The following is a 22,576-nucleotide window of genomic DNA, read 5'->3' as shown; positions in this document are numbered from 1 at the left end:
AGAGCATTTGTTGTGGCATGAAAAGTGAAATGGGCTTTTAAATTGTTCCTGTGGGATGGATCATCAGAAGCAAAAATGACCTCTCCAATTACTGCTCAGGTCTGTTTCCTCTAATTCTTGTCTTTTATTTCCCCCTCTAGGAAGGATATTTAACAAACCCAAGAAGCCTCTGGGAAAACTACCCTCATGTGTATCTCCCGTAAGTATTCTCATAATTCAGTCCTCAGGGCAATATTTGGCTAGCTCACTAGCTTCTATAAGGAAATTATGACAGGACCGTCAGGCCGGCTGGGATCTGCCCTGACTCAGGCACACCCCTGGCCCAGTTAGGGTGTTGTTGGAGATAGATTGTTGGCATTGTATGGTTGTAAGTAAATGGGAGTTTCTTCCAAAAGTACTTTGGGTATAACAGATTTATGGTATCTTAAATGCGAAAGGTCATTAAATCCATTCCCCTGCTTCCAGGAATGACTTCACCTAAAGCATATTAGACAGGGAAGTACATAAAGGTCTCCAGATGTGGCACTGCCTCTTAAGGATCCATTCTAGTATATTATAATCTTTTTGCTCAGCTGACCTTGATCTCTTTCTCTTTCTGTCATCCATCCTTTTATAGCATAAGTTCCTTTTTTTTTCTTGTTTAGTCTTTAGGGAATTTCGTTCTCTTCTCCACATTACTGGTACTTTATCACTCATCTCCTCTGAAGTCCTACCTCAGTGTCTCTCATCCAGGCACAGAAGCAAGCTTTGATCCTCAGAGGCTCAAGGCTGTGCCAGCAGGTATAAGTCCTATCATGATAAATAGACTTCCAGCTAGTATAATGGTTGAAGTACTGAATCGGAATTCAGGAAGACCCAGATTCAGATCCTGCCCTGAAACTTAATATCTGTGTGACCATGGACAAGCCCACTAAACTTCTGTAAGCCTCTACTTCCTCACCTGTAAAATGAGGTCTTGGCCTTTGATGGCCTTTTAAGTCATTTCCATCTCTTAAGTTGATGATTCAGTGTGTCCATCTGTGATCTGTGGAAAAGTCAGTCAGGCAGAGACCAACCTAGCTGATAGAAGTGTGGGGAGTTTTTAACTCCAGGGAGTTAGTTTCCCCATGCTAGTTTTCTAGCCATAGATACTCAGGAAGATCATTCATTAAAGCTAGGTCCTGAGTGTTTGCTGCCTATGTCAGTTGAAAGAATACAGACACTAGTAAAACTATGGATTCTTTAGGTAAGTGAAGTGTGTTCAGGTAATTAGGCTAAAGAAACTTTAACCTTTGCTTACTACTCCTTTCCAGCACTTTAATCATTTATGGCATTCTTCTTAAATTCTTTATTTCCCTTTAAAGAAGGTATGAGGGGTGGGGAGGACATGGAACATTGGGTACATTGAATATAGAGTAAGCCAAGAAGTAGACCAGATATAGCAGTGATGGTGTCCCCTGTTGTGACTGAGCCCAGACTTCTCCATGCCTCTTGCTCTTGTGTTTCAGATTCCAGGTGAAGTTTTTCTACCTTTGCCAGCTGGCATACTGGCTACATGCCCTTCCGGAGCTGTACTTCCAGAAGGTGCGGAAGGTGAGGAGCTCTTGATCATGATTTCTTTTCTCAGAGTGGCACAGCTGGGCCACCTCCCCCTTTTAGGATGTCCTGAAGGCCTCTCCTTATTTTGCTTCCCAGCAACACTCTTATTTCCTCCCACTGGGAAGTGGAGATTATTGGATGGGTGGTTGACCTGTGTTTGCTAGCGTTTAATTTAAAATCCTTGATGCCCATCAGTGTTAGTCTAATTTTCAGTTCCCATGATGATAAACCATTTACTGCTGGAATTTCCCCCTTTTCACACTTCCCTTCCTGGTTCATCTCTCTGGTCCTCTTCCACTAAGCCATGAGGCTATAAGACTGCTTGGAAAGCTTTTTGAAGAAAATATCCTCCCAGCAGTCTTTTCATAATTTCCTTCAGCTTTGCTTCCAGTAACATCATCCCCCTAGCCTCTGTTCTATCTCCACCCATTCCTCACCCTTTTTCCCTCAAGCCAGAGCTACTGCCATTCCTTCTCACTTGTAGCTGGCTCCCTGGGCCCCACTCAGAATGGTTGCTGCTAAGTCAGCCTTTTCTGCCTATGCAAGCTTACAGTGGGTGCCAAGTTGGACAGCTCTGGTTCCATTGTTTCTCCAGCTAACTCCTGCCCCACTGTATCCTTTGGCTTTGGTCACTGGGAAGGGGAAATTCACGGTTTGGTCATTTCTGTTTCCAGGAGGAGATTCCACGTCAGCTGCAGTATATCTGTCTGTACTTGGTTCACATAGCTGGAGCGTATCTCTTAAAGTAAGTGACACCTCAGAGTCTCTCCTTTCTGTGCCATCTGAGGCCATGTTCCTGCTGCCAGGTGCTTGGTGGTTGATGCCAACAGAACCTATGCACTTGGGATTACTTTGCTTCCAGGTGTTGTATGAGCAAAGAGTAGACTTGGAATGGAAAGCATTTATCAAGGGTCAAACACTGTTCAAAGTACAGGAAATACAAATAAGAAAGCAGGACAGTTCCTGATCTCATAAAACCTCCATTTGAGTTGGGGGAGGAGATATCAGAGATTGAGCTGCTGGGTAATGAGATGAGTGCCTGAGGGAATGTTCTGAAGGCACAGCAGCCAGTGCAGATGGCAAGACGCCATTGAGTTTCTGGCTGAATTGTCCTAGAGTTCGGTGTTGTCATTCTTAGTGGTAGTCACTGAGGTAGTGATTAAGAATCAGTAGTTAGTTAGTAAACATGATTAAGTGTCTCCTACATGCCAGGCACTGTGCTAAGTGCTGGGGATGCAAAAAAAAAAAAAGTAGAAGAAAGTGTCTTCCCTCAAGGAGATTACATTCTAAGGGGGAGAGACCACATCTAGCCACTGGTATACCAACAAGCCAGAGACGGGTAAGTATTTGAGAGTGAGAATTAAGATCAAGAATCTTGAGCTTGCCTCAAGACATCATCAGGGCCACACCTCTTGAATTTATATGAGAAGAAACTCAAGTCCAAAGTGGTCAGATCTTTTGCCCAAGGTCAGGTGGTGTCAGAGGTGGGATTTGAACCCAACTCCAGAGCCAGGGCTTTATTTCCTCAATGTACCATGCTGCTTCCTTACTCTCTTTTCATTAAAAATTCAAAAGTGATAAATGGGATATTCTGTTGTCCTGAGTAAAGTAATTTGATGACTTTGGGGAGTCAGGTCCCCACAACTTTCCCCTGCCTCCCCACCTTGTCAATCAGGGGAAGAGCAAAGTGACCCATTGTACTTCCTCTGGATTATGGGATGTCAGTTTCTCCTTTATTTGAATTTGTATAGCTCCTTTTTTCCAAGGTGCTGCCCCACAGAACTCACACATATTATTAATTTATTCTTATAACATGCTTCCTGTAACACTAGGGGTTATTCTCTTCATATAATATCTAGGAGGAGAGATAAAAGGAGTCATTGGGGTAGGTGACTGCTCTGGGCAGCTCAGGAAGCTTGCAGTGGGGGCTTCAGAGGCCACCAAAATCTCCTGTCCTTTGGCATCTCTGTGGCAAAGTACATTCCAAGGAGTGTAGGTTTATGGGACAGAGATTGGGGAGGGTTTGGTGCTAGCTGCAGCAGAGGAACCTGAGTTGAGGGTTTGCCCTTTAGGTTTTTGGTGCAATATAAAAATCATCTCCATGCACACATGGTATTGCTACATTGTACACCTACCTTTTCCTACTTGTGTGACCTTGGGCAAATCATTGCACTTCTCTGAGTCTCAGTTTCCTCATCTGTAAAATGAAAGTGTTGGACTGGATAGTCTGACATCTAGTATAGCTCTTGATTCGATGATCTGTAATCATATTACAATTTTTCATGACTCTTCCTAATATCAGCTCACATTTATACAGTGAGGCAGCAGGTGCTAGACTAGGAGTCCAGAAGATATGGCTCTGTAGTTCTGAATTTCCAATTACCTGCTAGAGGTCAGGTATTAAAGTGCTTGCTATGTGCCAGGCACTGTGCTAAGCATTGGGGGTACAAAGAGAGGCGAAAGGTTTCCTGCTCTTGAGGAGCTCATGGTGTGATGGGGGAGATAGCATGAAAACCATGAACAAATAAACTATGGGATAAATTGGTGATAATCAATAGATGGAAGGCACTAGCATAAAGGAGATGAGATTTTCACTGGGACCTGTAGGAAGCCAGCAGGAGGAGATGAGGAGGGAGAGCATTCCAGGCATGGGGGTTGGTCAGTGGGGGTGGCAAAGTCACTGAGTTGGTACTGCCACCCCCAGCATCTAAGTGCCTCTTCTATCCTCACCAGCTAATACACGTCTGTAAATAAGGTGTGATGACCTCTAATACCTCTTCTAGCTATACATAGACTAAAAATTTACAGATTCATGGGATGCCATGAATACAAAGAGAAGAATTGAAACAGTCCCAGCCCTGAAGGAGCTTACGATCAATTGGGAAAGTTGATAGGTCTACATATAAGTCAATGAAAAATAAACAGAAGGTAATTTGGGGCAAGGTAACATGTACACTTGGGAGTATCTGAAAAGACCTCACATAAGAGGTAGTATTGCACTGAGGCTTGTACTTAACTTCATCAGAAAGGCACCATTTTCTTCCCATTTGATACCTGAATGGTAGGAAAAGGAAACGGTACGAATAGGGAACAGTTTGTCATTCCAAGGAAATTTTTTTTCCAGAAATTTTCTGGAGCCAGCCCATACAAACTTTCTCAGGAGATTTTTAGGGGTGGGCATGTATGCCTTGGAAATCTGTGAGCTACAAGTGAGGGTTTAATTTTTTGTTTTGTTGATTGTATCGACTTAAGAAAGTGATGGAGATTTCAGTTTAATGCAGATTAAGCTTAAGTGTATATACCTAGGCAGGGAGATGGACCCAACTGTTAAAACAATTACTCAGTAAACCACTGGTTGTATCCACGATAATTGGTGACTTTTTTCCCCCATCCCAATTTCTTCACAGCCTGACCCGCCTGGGCCTGATCTTGCTGCTGCTGCAGTACGTGGCTGAGTTTCTTTTCCACATGGCACGGCTTTTCTACTTTGCAGATGAGAACAACGAGAAGCTGTAAGTGGTGATAAGAAGGGTACTGCTTGCTCAGCACAGGAGGACACAGACCCTGGGGATGAGGCAGGGGAAGAACTTTAAAAGATGTAGCTCCTAGCCTCTAAGTAATGTCTGAGTTCCTCAGATATCAAGCCATACCCTGGAACTGACCATATATGTGTCTTAAGAGCCCTAGGAAGGTTTCTCCAGCTGCTCACCTTGCTCCGTGCTTCACACATGACACTCCAAGTTGTTTCTCCCTCCCTTTCTCTGTCTTCCATTCTCACCTTTGCTTCTGAAAATCTGTCATTTCCTTCAATACTGAGCTCCCACTCCCTATTGTGTGCGTGTGTGTCTGTGTCTGTCTGTCTGTGTCTGTGTGCCTGTCTGTGTCTGTGTGTCTGTGTCTGTAACTTCATCTGTCTGCCTTGATTTCCTTTTCTGAAATTTGAGGATAATACCACCTGACCCGCCTACCTTACAAGGAATAAATGAGATTGTAATAGTAGTAGTGACTGTACCTGACATTTATATAGTCAGATAATATTTGTGAAGCACTTTACAAAACAAAGCACCACGTAAATGCTAGCTCTCATCATCACCATTATCATCAGCATCATCATTTGAAAAGCACTTTGTGTCCTTCACCTCTATTTGATCCTTACAGCCAGAACAGTTTTTAGAGCTGAGAGGGACCTTTTAATTACATTGAATCCAGTGCTTTAACTGTATAGGTGAGGAAGTTTAGACTCCCAAAGGGAAAGGAACTTGTTCAAGGTCACGCCAAGTAGTAAGTTTAGTCAGGAGTCAAACCTTGAGGCTCCAGATTCAGTACTGTTTTCTGCAGAAGTGAAAGCACTTTGTAAGTATGTAGTGCTGCACAGCTGTAATTGTTATCTTTGTTGTTATTCCTTCTGGGTGGTTTATAACACACACACACACTCACACACTCACACACACACACACACACACACACACACACTCACTCACTCACTCACTCACTCACTCACACACGCTCTCATTCCTAAGAGGGAATGGTCACTTCTTTTCACACACACACACACACACACACACACACACACACACACACACTCACACACACAGTCAGTCATACACGCTCTCATTCCTAAGAGGGAATGGTTACTTCTTTTCTCTTCTGTGGGCAGGTTTAACTCCTGGGCAGTGGTGTTTGTGGTCACCCGCCTCTTCACCCTCACCCTCGCTGTGCTGGCCATTGGGTTTGGACTGGCCCGTATGGAAAATCAAACTTTTGAGCCAGAGAAAGGCAACTTCAATACTTTGCTCTTCAGGTGAGTTGAAGGGGATAATGTAGGGCACTCTTAATTTCTTACTCAGAAGAGCGTCTGGCCCCATAGAGGGATGAGTGAATGGTAGCTTCTCTCCGTTGAGGAGGCAGACGTCTCTGAACTGCAGGATGAAGCATGAGGTCATGTTGTTCTGCTCTTGCCCAGACCATGTTAGGCAGGAGCCTGCCAAAAATGATCTGTTTTCCTTCCCATGCTCCTCACTTTAGAGCTAGTTTCCTTGGGGGAGAATACTTCCTTCTGTTGCTAGATCTCAATACCACCAGCATCAGAAATATACCTGGGCCTCCTCACTTTTGTCCTTTGATGACTGGGACTGATACCAGTGTTGTTCTGGGTGCCTCTAATGGTTAACGTGGGGAAGGGGCATTTGGCCTTGCTCCTCCATTCCTTCTAGCCCAGGGAAGCAGCAGAGTCCTTGGTGCCTCTGGTCCTGAGGGCAGGCTCGTCTTGGTATTTCCCAGGCTATGTGTGCTGCTGTTGGTGTGTGCCTCCCAGGCCTGGATGATGTGGCGCTTCATCCACTCCCAGCTGCGGCGCTGGCGGGAATACTGGAATGAGCAGAGCGCCAAGAAGAGAGTGATGGTTGCCCCCAGACTGCCAGCCAAACTAATCAAGAGGGAATCTGGTGAGTGCCAGGATTCCCCTATGGAGACAAGCTGGGGTTCATCTGAGAATGGGTGGGGATGCCAAGGCCTAAGGCTCTTTAGATCATGCTGGTAGGATAGGACATGACGGGCTCCTCCTCTCTGTTTCCCTGCCTCTTTGGTTCTTGCCAGGACCTGGCTGGCACGTGCCTGGGCTTGGGCCAGAGAATAGTCTGTGGGCGGTGACAGCACTGACTCAGCTGGGAGTGCTGCTTCTCACTGCTCAGGGCAGGGAACTCTGACGGGAAACAAGCTCTCTAGGGTGGCTTCTGGGAGCTTGTCCAGGAGTAGCTGTGGCCAGTGCCCTTCCCCTTTCCCTGCTCAGCAGACTGTCCTCACCTGCCCCTTCCCCAGGAACTCTCTGCCTCCATGGTCGCAGGGTACCAACTTTCTCTTCAGCTGCCTTTAGGACTCTTAGGATTAAAGTGGTTGGGAGGGTAGCTGTGTAAATGGAAGTCTCTCTCCTGCTTCCTTCCCTATGAGCTTCAATTACAAGGTTGGCGATTGGTCAAGCCTTTGCTTCCTGGCCAGTCTTGGGAGCTAGTCAGACAACACGAGCATCTATTCCCTGACTTGGGGGACCAGAGAGACCTAATCCCACTCTTCTGGATCTACTGATAGGGGCTTGGGGTAGGGACTACACAGAATCTTGGCAGAGCTTGGGCTTCCAGCAAACTGTTAGTGCCCTGTGCTGTCAGGAGGGCCTCAGAATGCCCCTCTCATCCCTGACACTTTCCTTCAAGGAATACATTGAAAGGAAGCATTTAAGAAGTTCAGCTTGTAGGAGAATGCTAGGGCTGGGAGAATGGAACTTTGGGGACTGACTGCTCTTTTTCTTTTAGTCTTAGGACCTAGAAATAATTTTTTCCCTCTTTGGGTGCTCCCAGATGCTGTGGTTTTGTCATTCTGTGCTCCTAACCCTCCTTCCTCTGACCTCGGCTTGACTTCCTCTCTTCATGTGCTGATATTTTCCTTTTGGCAACAAACTGTGTATGTGTCTATGTGTATTTGTCTCTCTCCACTTCCCAGGTTACCACGAAAATGGAGTACTGAAAGCAGAGAATGGGATGTCCCCACGCACTAAGAAGTTGAAGGCTCCTTAAAGCCAGAATGTGGAGAACAGGAATCCTTTCTAGTGGGGTGTGCAGTATAGAGGCCACGGGCCCAGGACTAAGTTACTGCCCCTATTTTTCTGCTTGCTACACTCCCATCTCGAACAGTTGAACCATGTCTTTGGAAAGTCCTTTCTCTTTCTCTCTTTTTCTCTCTCTCCTTCTCTCTCCCTCCCTATCTCTCTCCCTCCCCCCTCTGTCCCCTTCTCCCAGGTCTCTGTCTCTCATCTCTCTCATGTCTTTCTGTCTGTCTTTGTCCCCTTTTTTATAATACATTTTCAATAAAACCAAAAATCTTCTTTCCTTTATGTTCTTGAGCCAACTCACTTCCTCATATCCTTTGTTTGCTGGAGAGCCTAGAATCCTTGATCTTTATAGTTTTTTCTCTCTTTGCTGTTTTTGTTCACCAATGTTTTTCTTACATTATTGTGCAATTATTCAATGTCTGATTTTTGTGATTAAGGAGGCCCACTTTTTCATCATTTTCAGCCTCTCATGGGCCTAGTGCATTTCCAGGGAGCATCCACTTAGGGCTGTTCCTTGTTAACAGACATCCGTGTTCTTGGATTATTGCGCCCTGTGGTTCAGCACATAGGATGGACAAGAAGAAGAGAAATGACTGGATCTTAACATTTGCCCTTCTTTAACTAGTCATTTCATAGCTCTGTTTAACTGCCCATGTTTTATTTCCAGTTCCCCATGGGCTGTCTTAACCCACAGAGGTACCACAATGGATTCAGATGTCACATGCAGAATTTGGCATTGGGACACAGTAATTCAGCCATGTAACATGTCATGACTCTTGGATCCTGGAACTGAAGGGATACTTGCCTGCTGTTAATCCATTAGGGAGGTGCTGTTGGAGGATCAGATTTCTTTCCTCCTCATACCCTAAGGCAAAAGCAAAGGCAAAGTAGACTGAGGCAGGGTCCCCATTCTGGAAGGTGGGCTGTGAGACATGTGATGCTGATCAATTCCTTTCTTCTACATCCCAACCTGCAGTTGCTCTTTTGACAGATTGATTAGCATCCCATATAAAAACAACAAATAAAACATGGTGAAGACAGCCAAGGACATATTAATGTTAGACCCAGAGCAGTCTTAGGCCCCTCTCTGGAACAAGACTTGGCATCTTGTTTTGAAAACCTCTTCGATTTCCTTATTTCTTTAGGTGGTCTCACTCAGTCCTGGACCTTTGCACCCTCCTCCCCATCCTGTTTGTTTAGCATTGAGGGGCAGGATGGGCACTAGCCTGATTCTTTGGCCTTACTGGTATCTCTTTTTTCCTGTTCAACTTGTTCTCATCATGAATGGTCAGTGGTTATTGAGTGTACCTCATGATACAAAAGATGCTAAGCCCATCTTCTTGATATGTCTACCCTCAAGAGAAAGCCTTCAAGGCTCTGTATGGTTTCTTTTGAAGTCCTGTGGGAGAAGAAAGGGAGTTAGATTTTTAAAGAATCTTGAGAATCCTGAAATCTCTATAGAGTTGAAAGGGAGTAGCTCTGGGTACCCAGAGTCAATATCATCTCTTACCAAACATGCCTTCATCTGGTGTTAAAGATTGGATTGGGTTGTGTTATAAGAGACTGAGTCAAGATATCTCCAATTCTTTGGGCTTCTTGGGCAAGGTCAGTCCTTCTGTCCTCAAACTACCCTCAAAAAAAGGAGTTGTGTTTCCATATAGAAGCCCCAGGGCAGCTGGATCATAGGTAGATGGACTTGCATTTTCCATTCAGCAGGGATTAGTTGAAAAGGGTATCTTGCCTCACTTGAACCCCCTCCTCTTCTCCTTCTAGGACCAGGTTCTGAACAGGGAATAGACTCATAGGGTGTTGTTGAGTGAGAGTAGATGACTCTTCTTCTTCCTGACTCCTCTTCCCTTGGACCACCGAATGGATAGAGGGCTTTTGGTGTCAGCTGGGCAGGCCTTCTGGATATTTGAGAGCCTTCTCAGTTTCTCTCAGACAGCTAGAGGATAAAATGTAGCAAATGAGTTCCTGCTTTCTCCAGCTCTTTTATCATCCAGAGGCTGTGACTTCCAGACTTTTCTTTAAGAGCAGCAAGCTGTTTATTATTAAGCCACTTAGCTTCTTAAGGCACCACTTTACTCTTCTATCTTTCCTCATACCCATAATCTTTGGTACTCACTCAGTCCTGTTACTGACAGAGCCGTACTCGCTCCCTGCCAGAAGTTGTCAGCTGAGGTGAACACTGATAATGCTGCTCATAGATTTGCCTATGTTTTATTTTCAGATCTTTTAGTTTCACGGGGAACAGGTGACAGATCCCAAGGAGGTTCCAGCAGGTTTCCAGGTAGTGCGGTGTATTCTCGATGAACTTAACAGACCAAGAGTAGGCAAGAAGCGGTGGTTCTTTCTGGGATATATGCACATCAAGAGAATCTAGGAAGATGACTGGTGTCTAATGGTAGTGAACTTGCAAATTTTGGTTTAGTGGAGGTATAGTGTGTATGTAACCACATTTGTTCACTACCAGTGAACTACCTGGCAAATTCATTTCAATGCAAGGCCTTGTTAAAAGACTAGAATGAGTTGTATTGAAAGGGGCTTGGTTAAGATATATCTACTTTATCCCTAGTCTTTGGGCTTCTTGGGCAGGTTGGCCATTCTGCCCTAATTCTTGGGAGAAGAGGTGATGACTAGTGACCCCTGAACCCACTCAACCAAAATGCTGAGACACCAGTGAAGTCCCTGCTTTCATCCTCACCATCCAGTCTGAGGCCTGGCTTCTATTATCCTCATTCCCCTGTGGGAATGGGAATGAGAGTCTAATCTACCTCAATCACCATCTTTCTCTCAATGGAGTCCCTTGGCTTTTGTGGCATCAATGTACTTGGAATTAAAGGGAAGAATAAGAGTATGTTAGGGGCCACTATGGAATAGGTGCCTGTCTTCTTCCTTAGAGCTGGGGTTATGGTTTGGGGGTATTTCATATGTAGCCCAACATCTGGGCTCTAGGACAAATGTCTGTCCATTTGGCCCAGTCTACCTGTCTCTGTAGAAGAGGTTTGGACAGATGGCACTAATGAGAAGGGGTCTCTTTAGCTTTAGATGGATTGTTCTAGGGAGAGGTGATAGGGCAAGCTGAAAGGGGGGACTACTTCTCCACTCTGGAAGTCCATTCTGAGCTGTTTACAGTATTATCTGACTCAGCACTGGATAACACCTTAGGATCTGAAAGCCTGATGTACTTCTTGTCATGGTGTCTGCCATTTCAGGCTTTGAAGAACCCAGGGTGCACTTCTGTGCTCTGTCCATCTTTGAAATCCTCCTAGGACACAACAGAGCTTCAAAGTATGGTTTGAATTTGAGTTGTATCTGAGTCTGAAGCTTTCCTGGTAATTCTCCTTCATGTTGTCAGCTCAGTGTAAGGGCTTCAGGCAGTGGGAGCACACTTGCCCTAGATTTTAGACCTTAAGCATCCTGGCAAGATGTTGATCTGGATTTCTTCCAGATGCTTAAGTGTCCCCCATCTGCTTTCAATAGGGTTTTGATGAGAAGAGACTATTGGGTAGGCTTGGATCCAGCTGTTAGTTTCCAATGACTTCCCTCCTAGTGTCTTCAGAGTTAAAATCGGAATGGTCCTGATTTGTGATCCTGTTAAGTAATCCCTCCCCCTCTGGGTACCAGAAGAGTAATGAAGTGAATGAGGAAAGCTGGGAGGATGGCTTTTTATAGGCTTCCTTCCTTCATCCTACATGCCTAATTCATGTCCTTTATTTATCCTTTATCTGAACTGTGTCCTTATTTCTGAGGCCATAAGACTTCAGGGGGCCTTTTGGTTAACCTCACTGGTGGGCCTAGGTGACTGATAAAAAAAAAAAAAGACTTCATCCCACCTTGCTGTAGTTAGGCAGCAGGCCAAGGCTTCCTCCTTGACCTGCCTCGACCTTCTAAGCAGGACCTTAGTGCAGAGTTGTCTAAAATTCTCAACACACTAAAGGCCAAGAGAGCCTTCTCCTTGCCTTTAACCCTCCCAGCTAACCAGTCTTACTGGGTGATCCTTGGGTTCAAAGAGAGATGTTAAACACATGCAGCAAGACCCTGCATCAGTGTTGACTCCCCCCATGCCTAGTACCTCCTTGTAGCAGTTTTGTAATTCTTAGGAGTAGGTGATTTATCCTTTCTGTATAACAAGTGCCTTACTTTGCCAGTGCATTCTTTTGGACGCCGACATATGTACTGTACAGAGTTCTCCATTTCTTCTTGCTAATATGATTGTGTATGGTCTGTGTGCCTCCCCAGGACACTACACCTAGGAGTAGCCACATATAAAAGGGACACAGCATGTGATGGTCTCACTTCCTTGTTCTCTGTGCCTTTATCTTATTTCCATTGTTACCCTACTATGCTTTTGGCCATGTCTCTTGGCTTTTGTCTCAGTTGATTTTAGGGTTCTTTGTACCAGGCTGCAGAAGCTTGGCAGCTTCTCTAGGTAGGGGTGTAGACTGTGGTGGCAGGCCTTCCAATAACAAGTGTGCTCAGATTCTTATGGCATCCTACCCTCCCTACCCACCCCCACCATGAACCACGAACCACCCTTCTCCTTCCCTCTCTTGTCCCTACCCAGGCAACTCTTCTTGTTATAGCACCATCGCTTCCTGATTGGCTTCTTCATTCAACCCAAAGTCTATAATCTGGAGTTTACTCTTCCTTCCAGGCACAAGTGTTAATTCGTAGATGTAGTTGCCTGTTTTGCAGGAAGCCAGATCAGCGTGGTCCCTTGTCATAGAAATATTGTACTTAGCTCATAACTCAGTGTTATCCATGTGTTGCCAGGAGTTCTCCCTCCCCCGCCTTCTTCCGGGTTGTGCAATAACTCTCCCAGAACTTGTCAGTTTCCATAGTTCCTTCTGTCCATTATGAAGCCCTGGAAGTTGGGAAGAGACGGGACACATAGGAGGAACCATCATCCTTCAGTGGAGAAATTCCAGCCATTTCCTCTCTAGCTGCAATTCTCCTTGTCCTAGATAGGTTTCTGTGGCTCTGTGTTAGAACATGTAGCATAATGTAGAAATACATATTTAAAAAAAAAAAACTTGTTGAAAAAATCCTCATGATGGGGCATTAATGTGTTCGATTTTGAATATGGCATTTGGGAGTAAGATTTTCGCACAGTGTCCCTGGATGCGTTGCCATTCTGGCCTTCATCTTTACCAAAAGGCATTGCAGGGTTTTAGATGGGATGGGAGAGGATGCTTCCTGTTCACAAGGAGAAGTGATTTTCAGTACAACCTAGGGTCCTGCTCTCTCTCCTCTGGCTGTACCTGCAAGCTCAGCCCTTTCCTTGGGTGTAGATATGATGGGATGAAATTGCAGACACATCTCCCCATCCCCATTTTAATAAACAGCTGAAAGACATGCTGAAGCTGCTGGTGCCCTGAGCAGACCATAATGCAAAGGTGGATACATTGCCTTTTTTTTTAACCTATTCTAGCTTGTTTATTTTATGGACCAAATTTCAACAAGGAACTCAAGGAAAATTGTACCTGCCATATTTATGCATCTGTGTAAAAGGGTTGTTTTATCTGTTTTTACTTTTGATGCAACTTTTTCCAAATTCCTTTTTCATTGTTCCCTCGCCCAATTTAAAAAGTTACAGTTTTGTATGGATTTTTTTTTTTGTTGAAAATGTGCGTTTTGAAACAAATGAGCAACAAAAATATTTTCTGAAATAACTGAATAAAAGGCATAGAATTATCAATCTTTAATGTCTGGTATTCTTTGAATTATATTAACTTACCTTGAAAACTGATTATTTATACTTTGAATGTGATTTTGTTGGTGAAACTAGCAGAGTTTATATCCATCTCTAGGATTTATTTCTAGTTTTTCTAATTTTTTTTTTCACTGTTTCTACAGCTAAAGTTTCTACAGTCCTTTTAAGATAACTTTTATCTGAGATGACTGACCACATATACATAGGAACAAGAGATATAGGACTCAGCATGGAGACATACATGGTTCCTATCTCAGGGGCTGGGCAGAAAACTACATCCTATCTTTATTTGGGACTTGCATTGGAAGTTGCAAGAAGGGAAAGGAATTTTCTTGGCAGTGAACACTCCCAGCTGGCCTCATGCTCTCAAATTCTTACCCAGTGATGGCCATTTTAAATATTTGGATATGAGAATGGAGTAGGAGATGGGTGTTGTATACATGTAAATATCAGTGCTACAAAGTGCCAGAGTTGGTTGCTGAATAGACTTATCCAAGTGTTTTTATTAGAAATGGCAACCATAGGGGATCCAGTGGTTCTCAGTTCTGGATGCTCTCTCCTTTTTGGTTTGATTGGGTATGTACACAATTAGCCAGGGTAATATTACCTAGCGTACAGAGGTGCAGAAGTTTCAATAGGAAGCTTTCATTTTATACATAATCCAATATTCAGTATGGAATCCATTAGACTTTTCATAGGTTCAGATTCTTATTTCAGCAGCATACCTTGGAGTTACTCATTCTAAATTGTCTTTTTTATCTTTGGGAACCAACCCTATTAGCAAACCCTGGAGGGGGGAGTTGGGTAGGATTCCTAGGCCTGGGCAGATATCTTGGACTTCAGTCCTTAATCTTTTCTAACTATCCATTCCAAAGGTTCAGAACCTTGCAGGTGAGATGTAGGATGGTTGTCAGTTTTCTGCACTTCTGAGTAGTACCAGCTTGCCATAAAAATCCAGGTCCTGGGCAGTGATCAATTAACATATAGTCCTTGTTCAGGATAGGAAATGGTATCAACACATAATTCAGAAGCCACACCTAAATAATCACCCACAGCTACAGAAGTTCAGAAATTTTGTAAACTGATAGATTTAAAAGTAGCATTCTCTTTCTAGACAGCCTTTGGCCAGTGGGCAGGACCCTCACTGATTTCTTACCCTTTCCACCATCATTGTTAGTACAGTCTGGTGTGAAGTCATTCGTAGCACTAACCTGTTGTCTGTTAGGCCTCAGTCCAGAATCCAGGCAAATGCTTCCCAAGAGTGATGGTTTGTACAAGGTAATTAGTGACACTTTATGGGTACTTTGCTATTTAGGATTTCAGTAGGAAAAATGATTTGATCTGTCTTCCATGGTTATTACCACTTGGCTGCATCATATAAACCAAACAGATGTGTGTGGGAGTGTGGTCCCTAGAAAACTACTTTTGATGGGATGTGAAATAGTACCCCTGTCTAGCCTTTTTTTTTTTAATCCATCTGATGGAACAAGTCAGTCCCAACTTTTCAATTCCTGGTAAATTTCCCAGGGGGATTAGAATATTTGAATAGTTCTCACTGTATTCAAAACCGACATCTTTCCCTGAGGCATTTCTAGTAATTTCAGTGGACCTGTCATCCAGTGGTGCCTACTGCACATGGCAGAAAGAAATTTAGATATCATATAATGGTGGAAGAAAAGTATGAGTAGAAGTCTGGGATAAAGAGGGATTAGAATGTTGAAATCTCAAGTGCCACCAACACTTTGGTTTCAGAGGGTAATGGCTTATCTCAAAAAAACAGGAAAATCCAAGAGAAAAATCAAGTTGTTCTGGTGAGTACATGTGAGTTTAAATTTGGCAAAAAAAAAAAAAAGCAAAGTTAAATCATAACTCACGAACTTGCAATGAGTAGTCCAAGTTCCACTAGTTACAAATAGTTGGTTCCAGATCACTCTTTCTTATTTTTTACCCAAGCTACCCTAAAATCTGTTACTGTGAGAGAATCTAGGGGCAGAGTGAGATAACAGCAAATGCACTTCCTGTGTATTATTTCCATGACCCCAGATCATGCTTCCCTAGGTGTTCTTTAGTATTCCTTGGGCTTGTGGTCACTACTCACCCCAAAAGGTGAAGCAGATCGCTTTTAAGATCCATTCCAATTTCAGCCCTACTGATAGATTAAAGAACAAAATGTCACATCAGGAGTTCCACGTATGTTTGTAAGGGTACATGTATATTTAAAACTAATTTCATCCGCAGAAAAATCTCAGTCTTCTCCAGATAGGTCAGGGCTGTGAGAACGCTCTTATGAAACTGTAGTAGTTGATTTTGCCGTCTCCAGTGGAATACATTCTGATTAACTGCAAAAGAGCAGACATAAGATGAGGAAGGGGAAAGTGCATGGAGGTAGTCATGATAGTCATCTCATATATAACACTTTTCAGTTTTCAAAGTTTTGTCACGAGCATTTAATAGAAACAAGTCCATATGGATTCTCATGAAAAAGATTAAGACTGCTTAATTCTGACAGCAGCCCTGTGAGGTGCAGCAGGACCCCACTACTATGCCATCTGACAACTGTGGAAACAGGTTAGGAGAGTTTTTGAGCAAAGTTTCATGATAATTAAAGTCTCCTTCAAAGTAATTCTTGGCATAAGCTCCATTTTTGTCATTTAAGCTTGAAACTGTAATAAAATTAAGACTTTAATTGGAGGATATTTTTCCTAAAGTAAAACTAAGATGTTTCTCATAACTTTGTATATAGAACCCAATCTCAAGACTTGTAGGCTGGAGACCATGGTTCCATCCTCTCCCTTTCTTTAAGACTAGGCTAGATATGGCACAGTCCTTTCCCAGGTATGAATTATTCTTATGATTTCTTATTCTAAAGGGGGGAGGGGCAAGCATGACCACCCACAAGAATTTATTATTAACTATAATGCAGCAAGAATCCTTTCTAAAAGGAAAAAAGTTGTTTTTTAATTGTTTTGGCTTTTAGTTTGAGAGGCTTGATCAAAGTATTTATGAAATGACTTGCTCAACACTTCCAGGCCAAGGTTTCAAACCCAGTAGTTCCTGGCTGTCCATCAGATACTACACTCCAATCTAAGCTCATTATTATTAATTATTATTATTATTATTATCATAGCATAGGTAAGGTTAGTCATTTGTGGTCAATTCTTATAAACAACTTTGACTTCAAAAATATATTTGACAAAAACTGTTGGGAAAATCAGGCAACCGAATGAAAGAAATTAGATTTCAGATCATCCCCTCATATGTTACACAAAGGTAAGCAACAAATGGTTGCATGACCTAGAGATATAAGAGGTCGTATCATAAACAGATTAGAGAAATGTGTCAGATATGTGGGTAGGGGGAAAGTTCATGACCAAATGAGATTAAGAGGATCCAAGAAGATAAAATGGTTAATCTTGATAACATAAAATATAAAAGTTTTTGCACAATCCAATAAAGTTAAGAGTAGAAGAGAAACAGTTAACAGTTGGGAGGTAGGGGAGGATTTTTGTAGCAAATTTTTCTGCTAAACGTCTCATTTCTAAGATATGCAAGCAACATTCAAATTTATAAGAGGAACAGGGGCCATTCCCCAATTGATAAATGATCTAAGGCAGCAGTTTTCAAACTTTGGTCTCAGGAGACCTTTATACTGAGAAATTATTATTGTTTGTTGTTAAATCGTTTCAGTCACATCTGACTCTGCATGACCCCACTTGGGTTATTTTTGACAAAGATAATGGAGTGGTTCACCATTTCCTTCTCCAGCTCATTTTACAGATGAGGAAACAGGCAAACAAGGTTAAGGGACTTGCCCAGGGTCACATAGCTAGTAAGAGTCTGAGACCAGATTTGAACTCAGGAAGAGGAGCCTTTCTGACTCCAGGCCCATCGTTCTATCCATTATGCCACCTAGCTGAGGATGCCCCAGAAAGCTTTTGTTTATGTGGGTTATATTGATATTTATTCTTATAGAAATCAAAATGTCTTAGTATTATTATGAAAAATAGTTTTGATCTTGGAGATCCTATGAGAGGGTCTCATGGACCCCAAGAGGTCCCTGAACCACATTTTGAGAAACATTGGTCCAAGTTCTCAAGGGAAGAAGTCAAGTTATCAACAACTGTATGAAAAAGTGTTCTAAATCACTCATTAGGGAAATGCAAGTTAAAGCAATTCTGAGATTCTACCTCATACCTCTGATTAGCAAAGATTCCCCCCTCCCCCAGTCAAAAAAAAAAGGAAAATGATAAATGTTGGGAGGGAAATAGGAAAATGGTTATATTGATACAGCTGGTAGACCTGTGATTGGGTACAACCATTCTGGAAAGCAACTGGGAATCATACACAAGATGTTACTAAACAATGTTTAGTAGTTTAGACCCAGCTCTCCCCCTACTAGGCCTATACCCAAAAGCAATCAGAGAATAGAAAAAGGTCCTATACATAAAATGTATACATACGCATGCACGCACGTGTGTGTGTGTACTCTTTGGTGGCAAAAAAAAAAAAATCAAAAGGATGCCTTTCAGTTGAGGAATGGCCAAGTACGTTGTGATTTATGTGACAGATGTGCTATGGTTCTGCAAGAAATGAGGAAAATGGGTGGTTTCAGAGACATCGAAAACTGTGTGAACTGATGCAGAGTGAAGTGAGCAGAACTGGGAGAACAGTTTATACAATAACTCTGAAGGCCTCAAGAACTATGGTCAGTACGATGTCAGTGATTTCGGAGGATCAATGATGAAACAGATGAGGTGACAGGTTTATTGTGTTTGTCCTTTTTTCTTGAAGAGGACCATGACATCAAGATGATGACATGACTTGCACTTGACTTTGTTTTGAGTGAGGGAGGGCTGTGCAGGGTCACCAGCCTCACTTTCCCCTCCTGAGCCCTCTGGATCCAGTGACCAGATATTCATCAGGATGCAATGGGAGACCCTGGCCATTAGGCTAAGGTCTTATCAGATTCTCACTCTGAGTGATAGATTTAGGTACAGAATGAATATATAAATATTTATGTAGCCAATGAGGTGATTAGTATGGCTTGACTATGCATAGTTATTAAAAAGAATTTTTCTCTTTTTTTCAATGAGTTGGGGGTGGGAGGGGAAAAATAGATTTCTGTTCATTAAAAAATGTTTTAAAAAATAGATTGGGGTAATGCTATGGATGTGGAAAGCCACATGCACTTTCAGATGAGGTCACTATTTCATTAGTTTTGCTTAACTGTTTTACTTGGTTATAAGAGACTTCTCACAAGTGAAGGTAATGTGTAATTGTTTAGTTGAACAAAAACAAAACCCATTGATAACACTTTTAACTCATTTTTAAGAAACAACAACAATAACTATATTGGTGTGCTGTCCATTTGGAACCTGAGTAGCAAGGTCTTTGGACCATATATGGAAATAGAGCCTCAGCCTAACTCCAGTTCTCCCCCTTCACTCCTTATCCAGTATTCCCAAGCTTAGCTCCCTCTCTTCTGCCCCGGCCTCTAATACATACTCCCTATAGGAGTTTCACATAAAAGTTAAAATTTTCACATAAAACATCCTAGTTTTTCTGGCTCTCAGTCCTTTTTGTAGATCAGTGCTTCCTTGGAAAAAAAAAATCAGCAAGAATGACCTTTGCATAGGTCATGGTTAATAATGATCAAAGAGAGACATAACTCTGAACTTGGAGAGAAGTGTGAATGGGCTGCAATGTGGAACATGTGCCATTCCATTGCAAAATAGTTCATGGTTCTGTCTCCATTCTTCCAGTTGCCCAGGTCCAACTTTTTCCTATAGATGAACTGGCCACTGAGCAGTTGTCATTTGCCATTTTGGTAACCTTAGATAAAAAAAAAAAAATGCCCAGTACAAGTAGAAAAGTCATGAGAATGGTGCCAGAGACTGCAACACCACACCATTCTGTTGGGCTTAACCAACAGCCTGTGATTTCTCCCTTTCTCTAAGAACACTATTACTCCCCCAGTTTGGATTCACCATGCTGAACTTCCAGCCACCCAACCTTGTCCATTCCCACATCCATAGGGAGAGCAGGTGCTAATGACCCTTCACTCCTACTGTGGCTGACAGTGAGCCTTTCTGCTACCTCATAGGACTGATGAAGACAAAGTTTGCCCCTCCTAAGCCTAGATTGCCCCTAGAAAAAATGAATATTTTGAAAAGTCTTGGAAATGAATTGTCAACAATGTTCTAATTAATACTGAATATAAATGATGATTTTTCATAATACAAACCTGGTTAATAAGGCAATCATCAACTGCTAGGTTAAATTTTTTGCACACACTCAAGAACTCCTCTATGTCCAAACATCCTGTTTTATCTTTGTCAAGAATTTGAAATGCTTCAAGGATGGGGCCTTCTAATAAGAAATTACTATTCTTGAGCTCTTCCTGGATCTCCTTTGTTAATGGTTCCATGTCCTTGTTCTCTTTATTGTCTGCAATAATTGCACTGTGGAAGGAGAAATAAGTGAATACAGAATTCATTCTTGAGACTGGTCTTAATGGCATAAAGCTTTCCATTTGGCATCTTTGGTGGAGTTCCTATGATCCCCACAGTTTTGTAGCTAAACCAGCCAGTAACTTTAGTATCCTTGTAACCTAAACACTGATGAATGAGCTGTGCTGAACATAGAGCCAACAGGCGATCCATTCTCATAAAAGGTAAAATGAAGTCACAGCTAGAAGTCAACATCCTGATCTACTATTTGTAGTTCACTGCGGCCACCACGAATCATCTTGGTCCCTCTCCTGGTTTAGGAGGGGCCTGGTTGTCTCTACGAGTTGTAATGGATAGCACTGATGTTTTTTTCAACTCACCATTGATGTTAAATTATCTAAAAATAAATTCCTGAAGTTTGTTTTTTCTGTACTTTGCAGCTAAAAAGTAGGGACCTTTGGGAAACTTAACAATTCCTTCCCATTTAATTTTGTACTCTGTAATGCTTTCTGTACAAGTTAAGAAATTGCCTTCTCAGTGTACAATTATCCCTTCCACATTGAGGAGATTGGGGGCACAGCACCCCCACAATCTGGAAAATCCACATAAAATTGCTTGGCCCTCCTTTCATACCAGAGAATAAGAATGCATATTTATGGCATTAAAAGATAAACTACGTTGATATTATACAATACTATACATATATTTTATGCATTTCCGAGTTTCTAAACTTTTTCTGTGTTGTCTGCTGCTTTCACAAAACTCCCCCAAAATTCTCATTTAACTTCTTATGCTGACTGATATAGTGAAACCACAATGGGAAAAGTCTCATTGTGGAAGAGAAACTACTAAGGTTATTCCTTAATGCCTAGGATATTCCAAAATGGAAACAGATTGGTTATTTAAAACTTTATTTAAAAAAAAAGAAAACCTCTCTCTTTGAAAAGTACAACTTGCAAAGTCCCTTATTTTACTTACTTGGTTCTTCTCTCAACTGAATTGAGAGCTGAATGGGATAGTTCATCTAACAGAAGAAACAGAGGCACAGAAAGCTTAGTGCACATACCCAAGGTCACATAAGCTAAGAAGCACTAGAGCTGAGAGGAAAGTCCATGTCGGGATTCAGTTGAATACTACTCTTTTTCTTTTCAAATTTATTTATTTGTTTTAAATTTTCAACAATCACTTCCATAAGTTTGAAATTTTCTCCCCCTCCCTCCCCAAGATGGCATGCATTCTTATATGGGTTCTACACATACATTCCTATTAAACATATTTTCACATTAGTCATGTTGGAGGACTAAGTCTATCAAAAACAGTTGTTGCACACTGTGGCTGTTACCGTGTATAATGTTCTCCTGGTTCTGCTCACTTCACTCAGCATCAGTTCATATAAGTCTTTCCAGGTGTTTCTGAAGTCTGCCTGTTTGTCATTTCTTATAGCACAATATGTATTCCATTACATTCATATACCACAACTTGTTCAGTCATTCCCGAATGGATGGGCATCCCCTTGATTTCCAAATACTACTCTTTCTACTACTTTCTGCTGGCCTTTTCTAATGGAATCATTTTTCTAATGGATAGTTTCTGTTTTTAACTCTTGCATATAGCAGTCAGTTAATAAGTATTTATTAAGCACCTTTCATGCACCAGGCACTGTGCCGAGCATTTAGGGATACAAAGCACACAAGGTCTATGGCTACAATTCTGTTATCTTTTTTCCCTTCTCCTACTGTGACAACTGACATCTTTTTGTCCCTTTGCTTCTTTTCATATTTCCTCTCTATCTCTTCCCAGTCTTTCCCATCTCTCCAGTGAAAAGGTAAAACAAGAAAGGCTTAATTAGTATTTGTTCAAGTGTTCAAGGAAAGATCACTGTACAAAACTACCCTTCTTTTCAACATGGAGTTATGCATAAAATGCCTTTTTAAGGCAGAAGCATGGAGCAGTGGAAAGAGTCTTGGTTTTGGAGTCAGAGGATTCAGGTTCAAATCCCAACTCCACCACTTACTAGCTATATAATCCTGAGCAGGTCATTCAAACTTCTCCAGGACTCAGTTTCCTCATGTTTGTTTCAAATGAGGGGGCTGAACTTAGATGGCCTTTCCTTCTTCATGGCCCTGGAATGGCTCATTAAGCACATGACTGCTTGCTTGGTCAGACCCATTAAGGTCCCAGCTCAAAATCGTCAATGTTAGGGGAATGCTGCTGGGCAATGGAGATACAAAG

General features: G+C 42.3%; 2 protein-coding genes across 4 annotated transcripts in view; one reads left to right on the top strand and one right to left on the bottom strand.

Annotated features, from left to right (window-relative positions):
• The window catches only part of TRAM2 (translocation associated membrane protein 2), a 122,169-nt gene that overhangs the window by 91,141 nt on the left and 8,452 nt on the right, over positions 1–22,576 (top strand). For 2 of the 3 annotated variants that reach the window (XM_072642447.1, XM_072642448.1), the window contains exons 5-11: positions 141–199; positions 1,488–1,572; positions 2,253–2,323; positions 4,986–5,090; positions 6,236–6,379; positions 6,859–7,022; positions 8,071–8,461. In XM_072642447.1, the coding sequence (XP_072498548.1) occupies positions 141–199; positions 1,488–1,572; positions 2,253–2,323; positions 4,986–5,090; positions 6,236–6,379; positions 6,859–7,022; positions 8,071–8,144 (702 nt within the window). In that variant the 3' untranslated portion in view covers positions 8,145–8,461. Of the gene's footprint in view, positions 1–140; positions 200–1,487; positions 1,573–2,252; positions 2,324–4,985; positions 5,091–6,235; positions 6,380–6,858; positions 7,023–8,070; positions 8,462–22,576 lie in introns of those variants that run through there. The other variant, XM_072642449.1, reaches the window with a different exon arrangement.
• Positions 16,087–22,576, bottom strand: part of EFHC1 (EF-hand domain containing 1) — an 86,078-nt gene continuing 79,588 nt past the window's right edge. Inside the window, exons 10-11 of the mRNA XM_072642446.1 lie at positions 20,140–20,356; positions 16,087–16,234 (exon numbers count right to left, since the gene is read on the bottom strand). Coding sequence (XP_072498547.1) covers positions 16,160–16,234; positions 20,140–20,356 — 292 coding nt within the window. The 3' untranslated portion in view covers positions 16,087–16,159. The remainder of the gene's footprint in view (positions 16,235–20,139; positions 20,357–22,576) is intronic.

Source organism: Notamacropus eugenii, chromosome 2 (genome assembly GCF_028372415.1).
Source record: "Notamacropus eugenii isolate mMacEug1 chromosome 2, mMacEug1.pri_v2, whole genome shotgun sequence".
Taxonomy (NCBI): domain Eukaryota; kingdom Metazoa; phylum Chordata; class Mammalia; order Diprotodontia; family Macropodidae; genus Notamacropus; species Notamacropus eugenii.
Note: the sequence above shows the minus strand (reverse complement) of the source record. Positions and strands in the feature narration are given on the sequence as shown.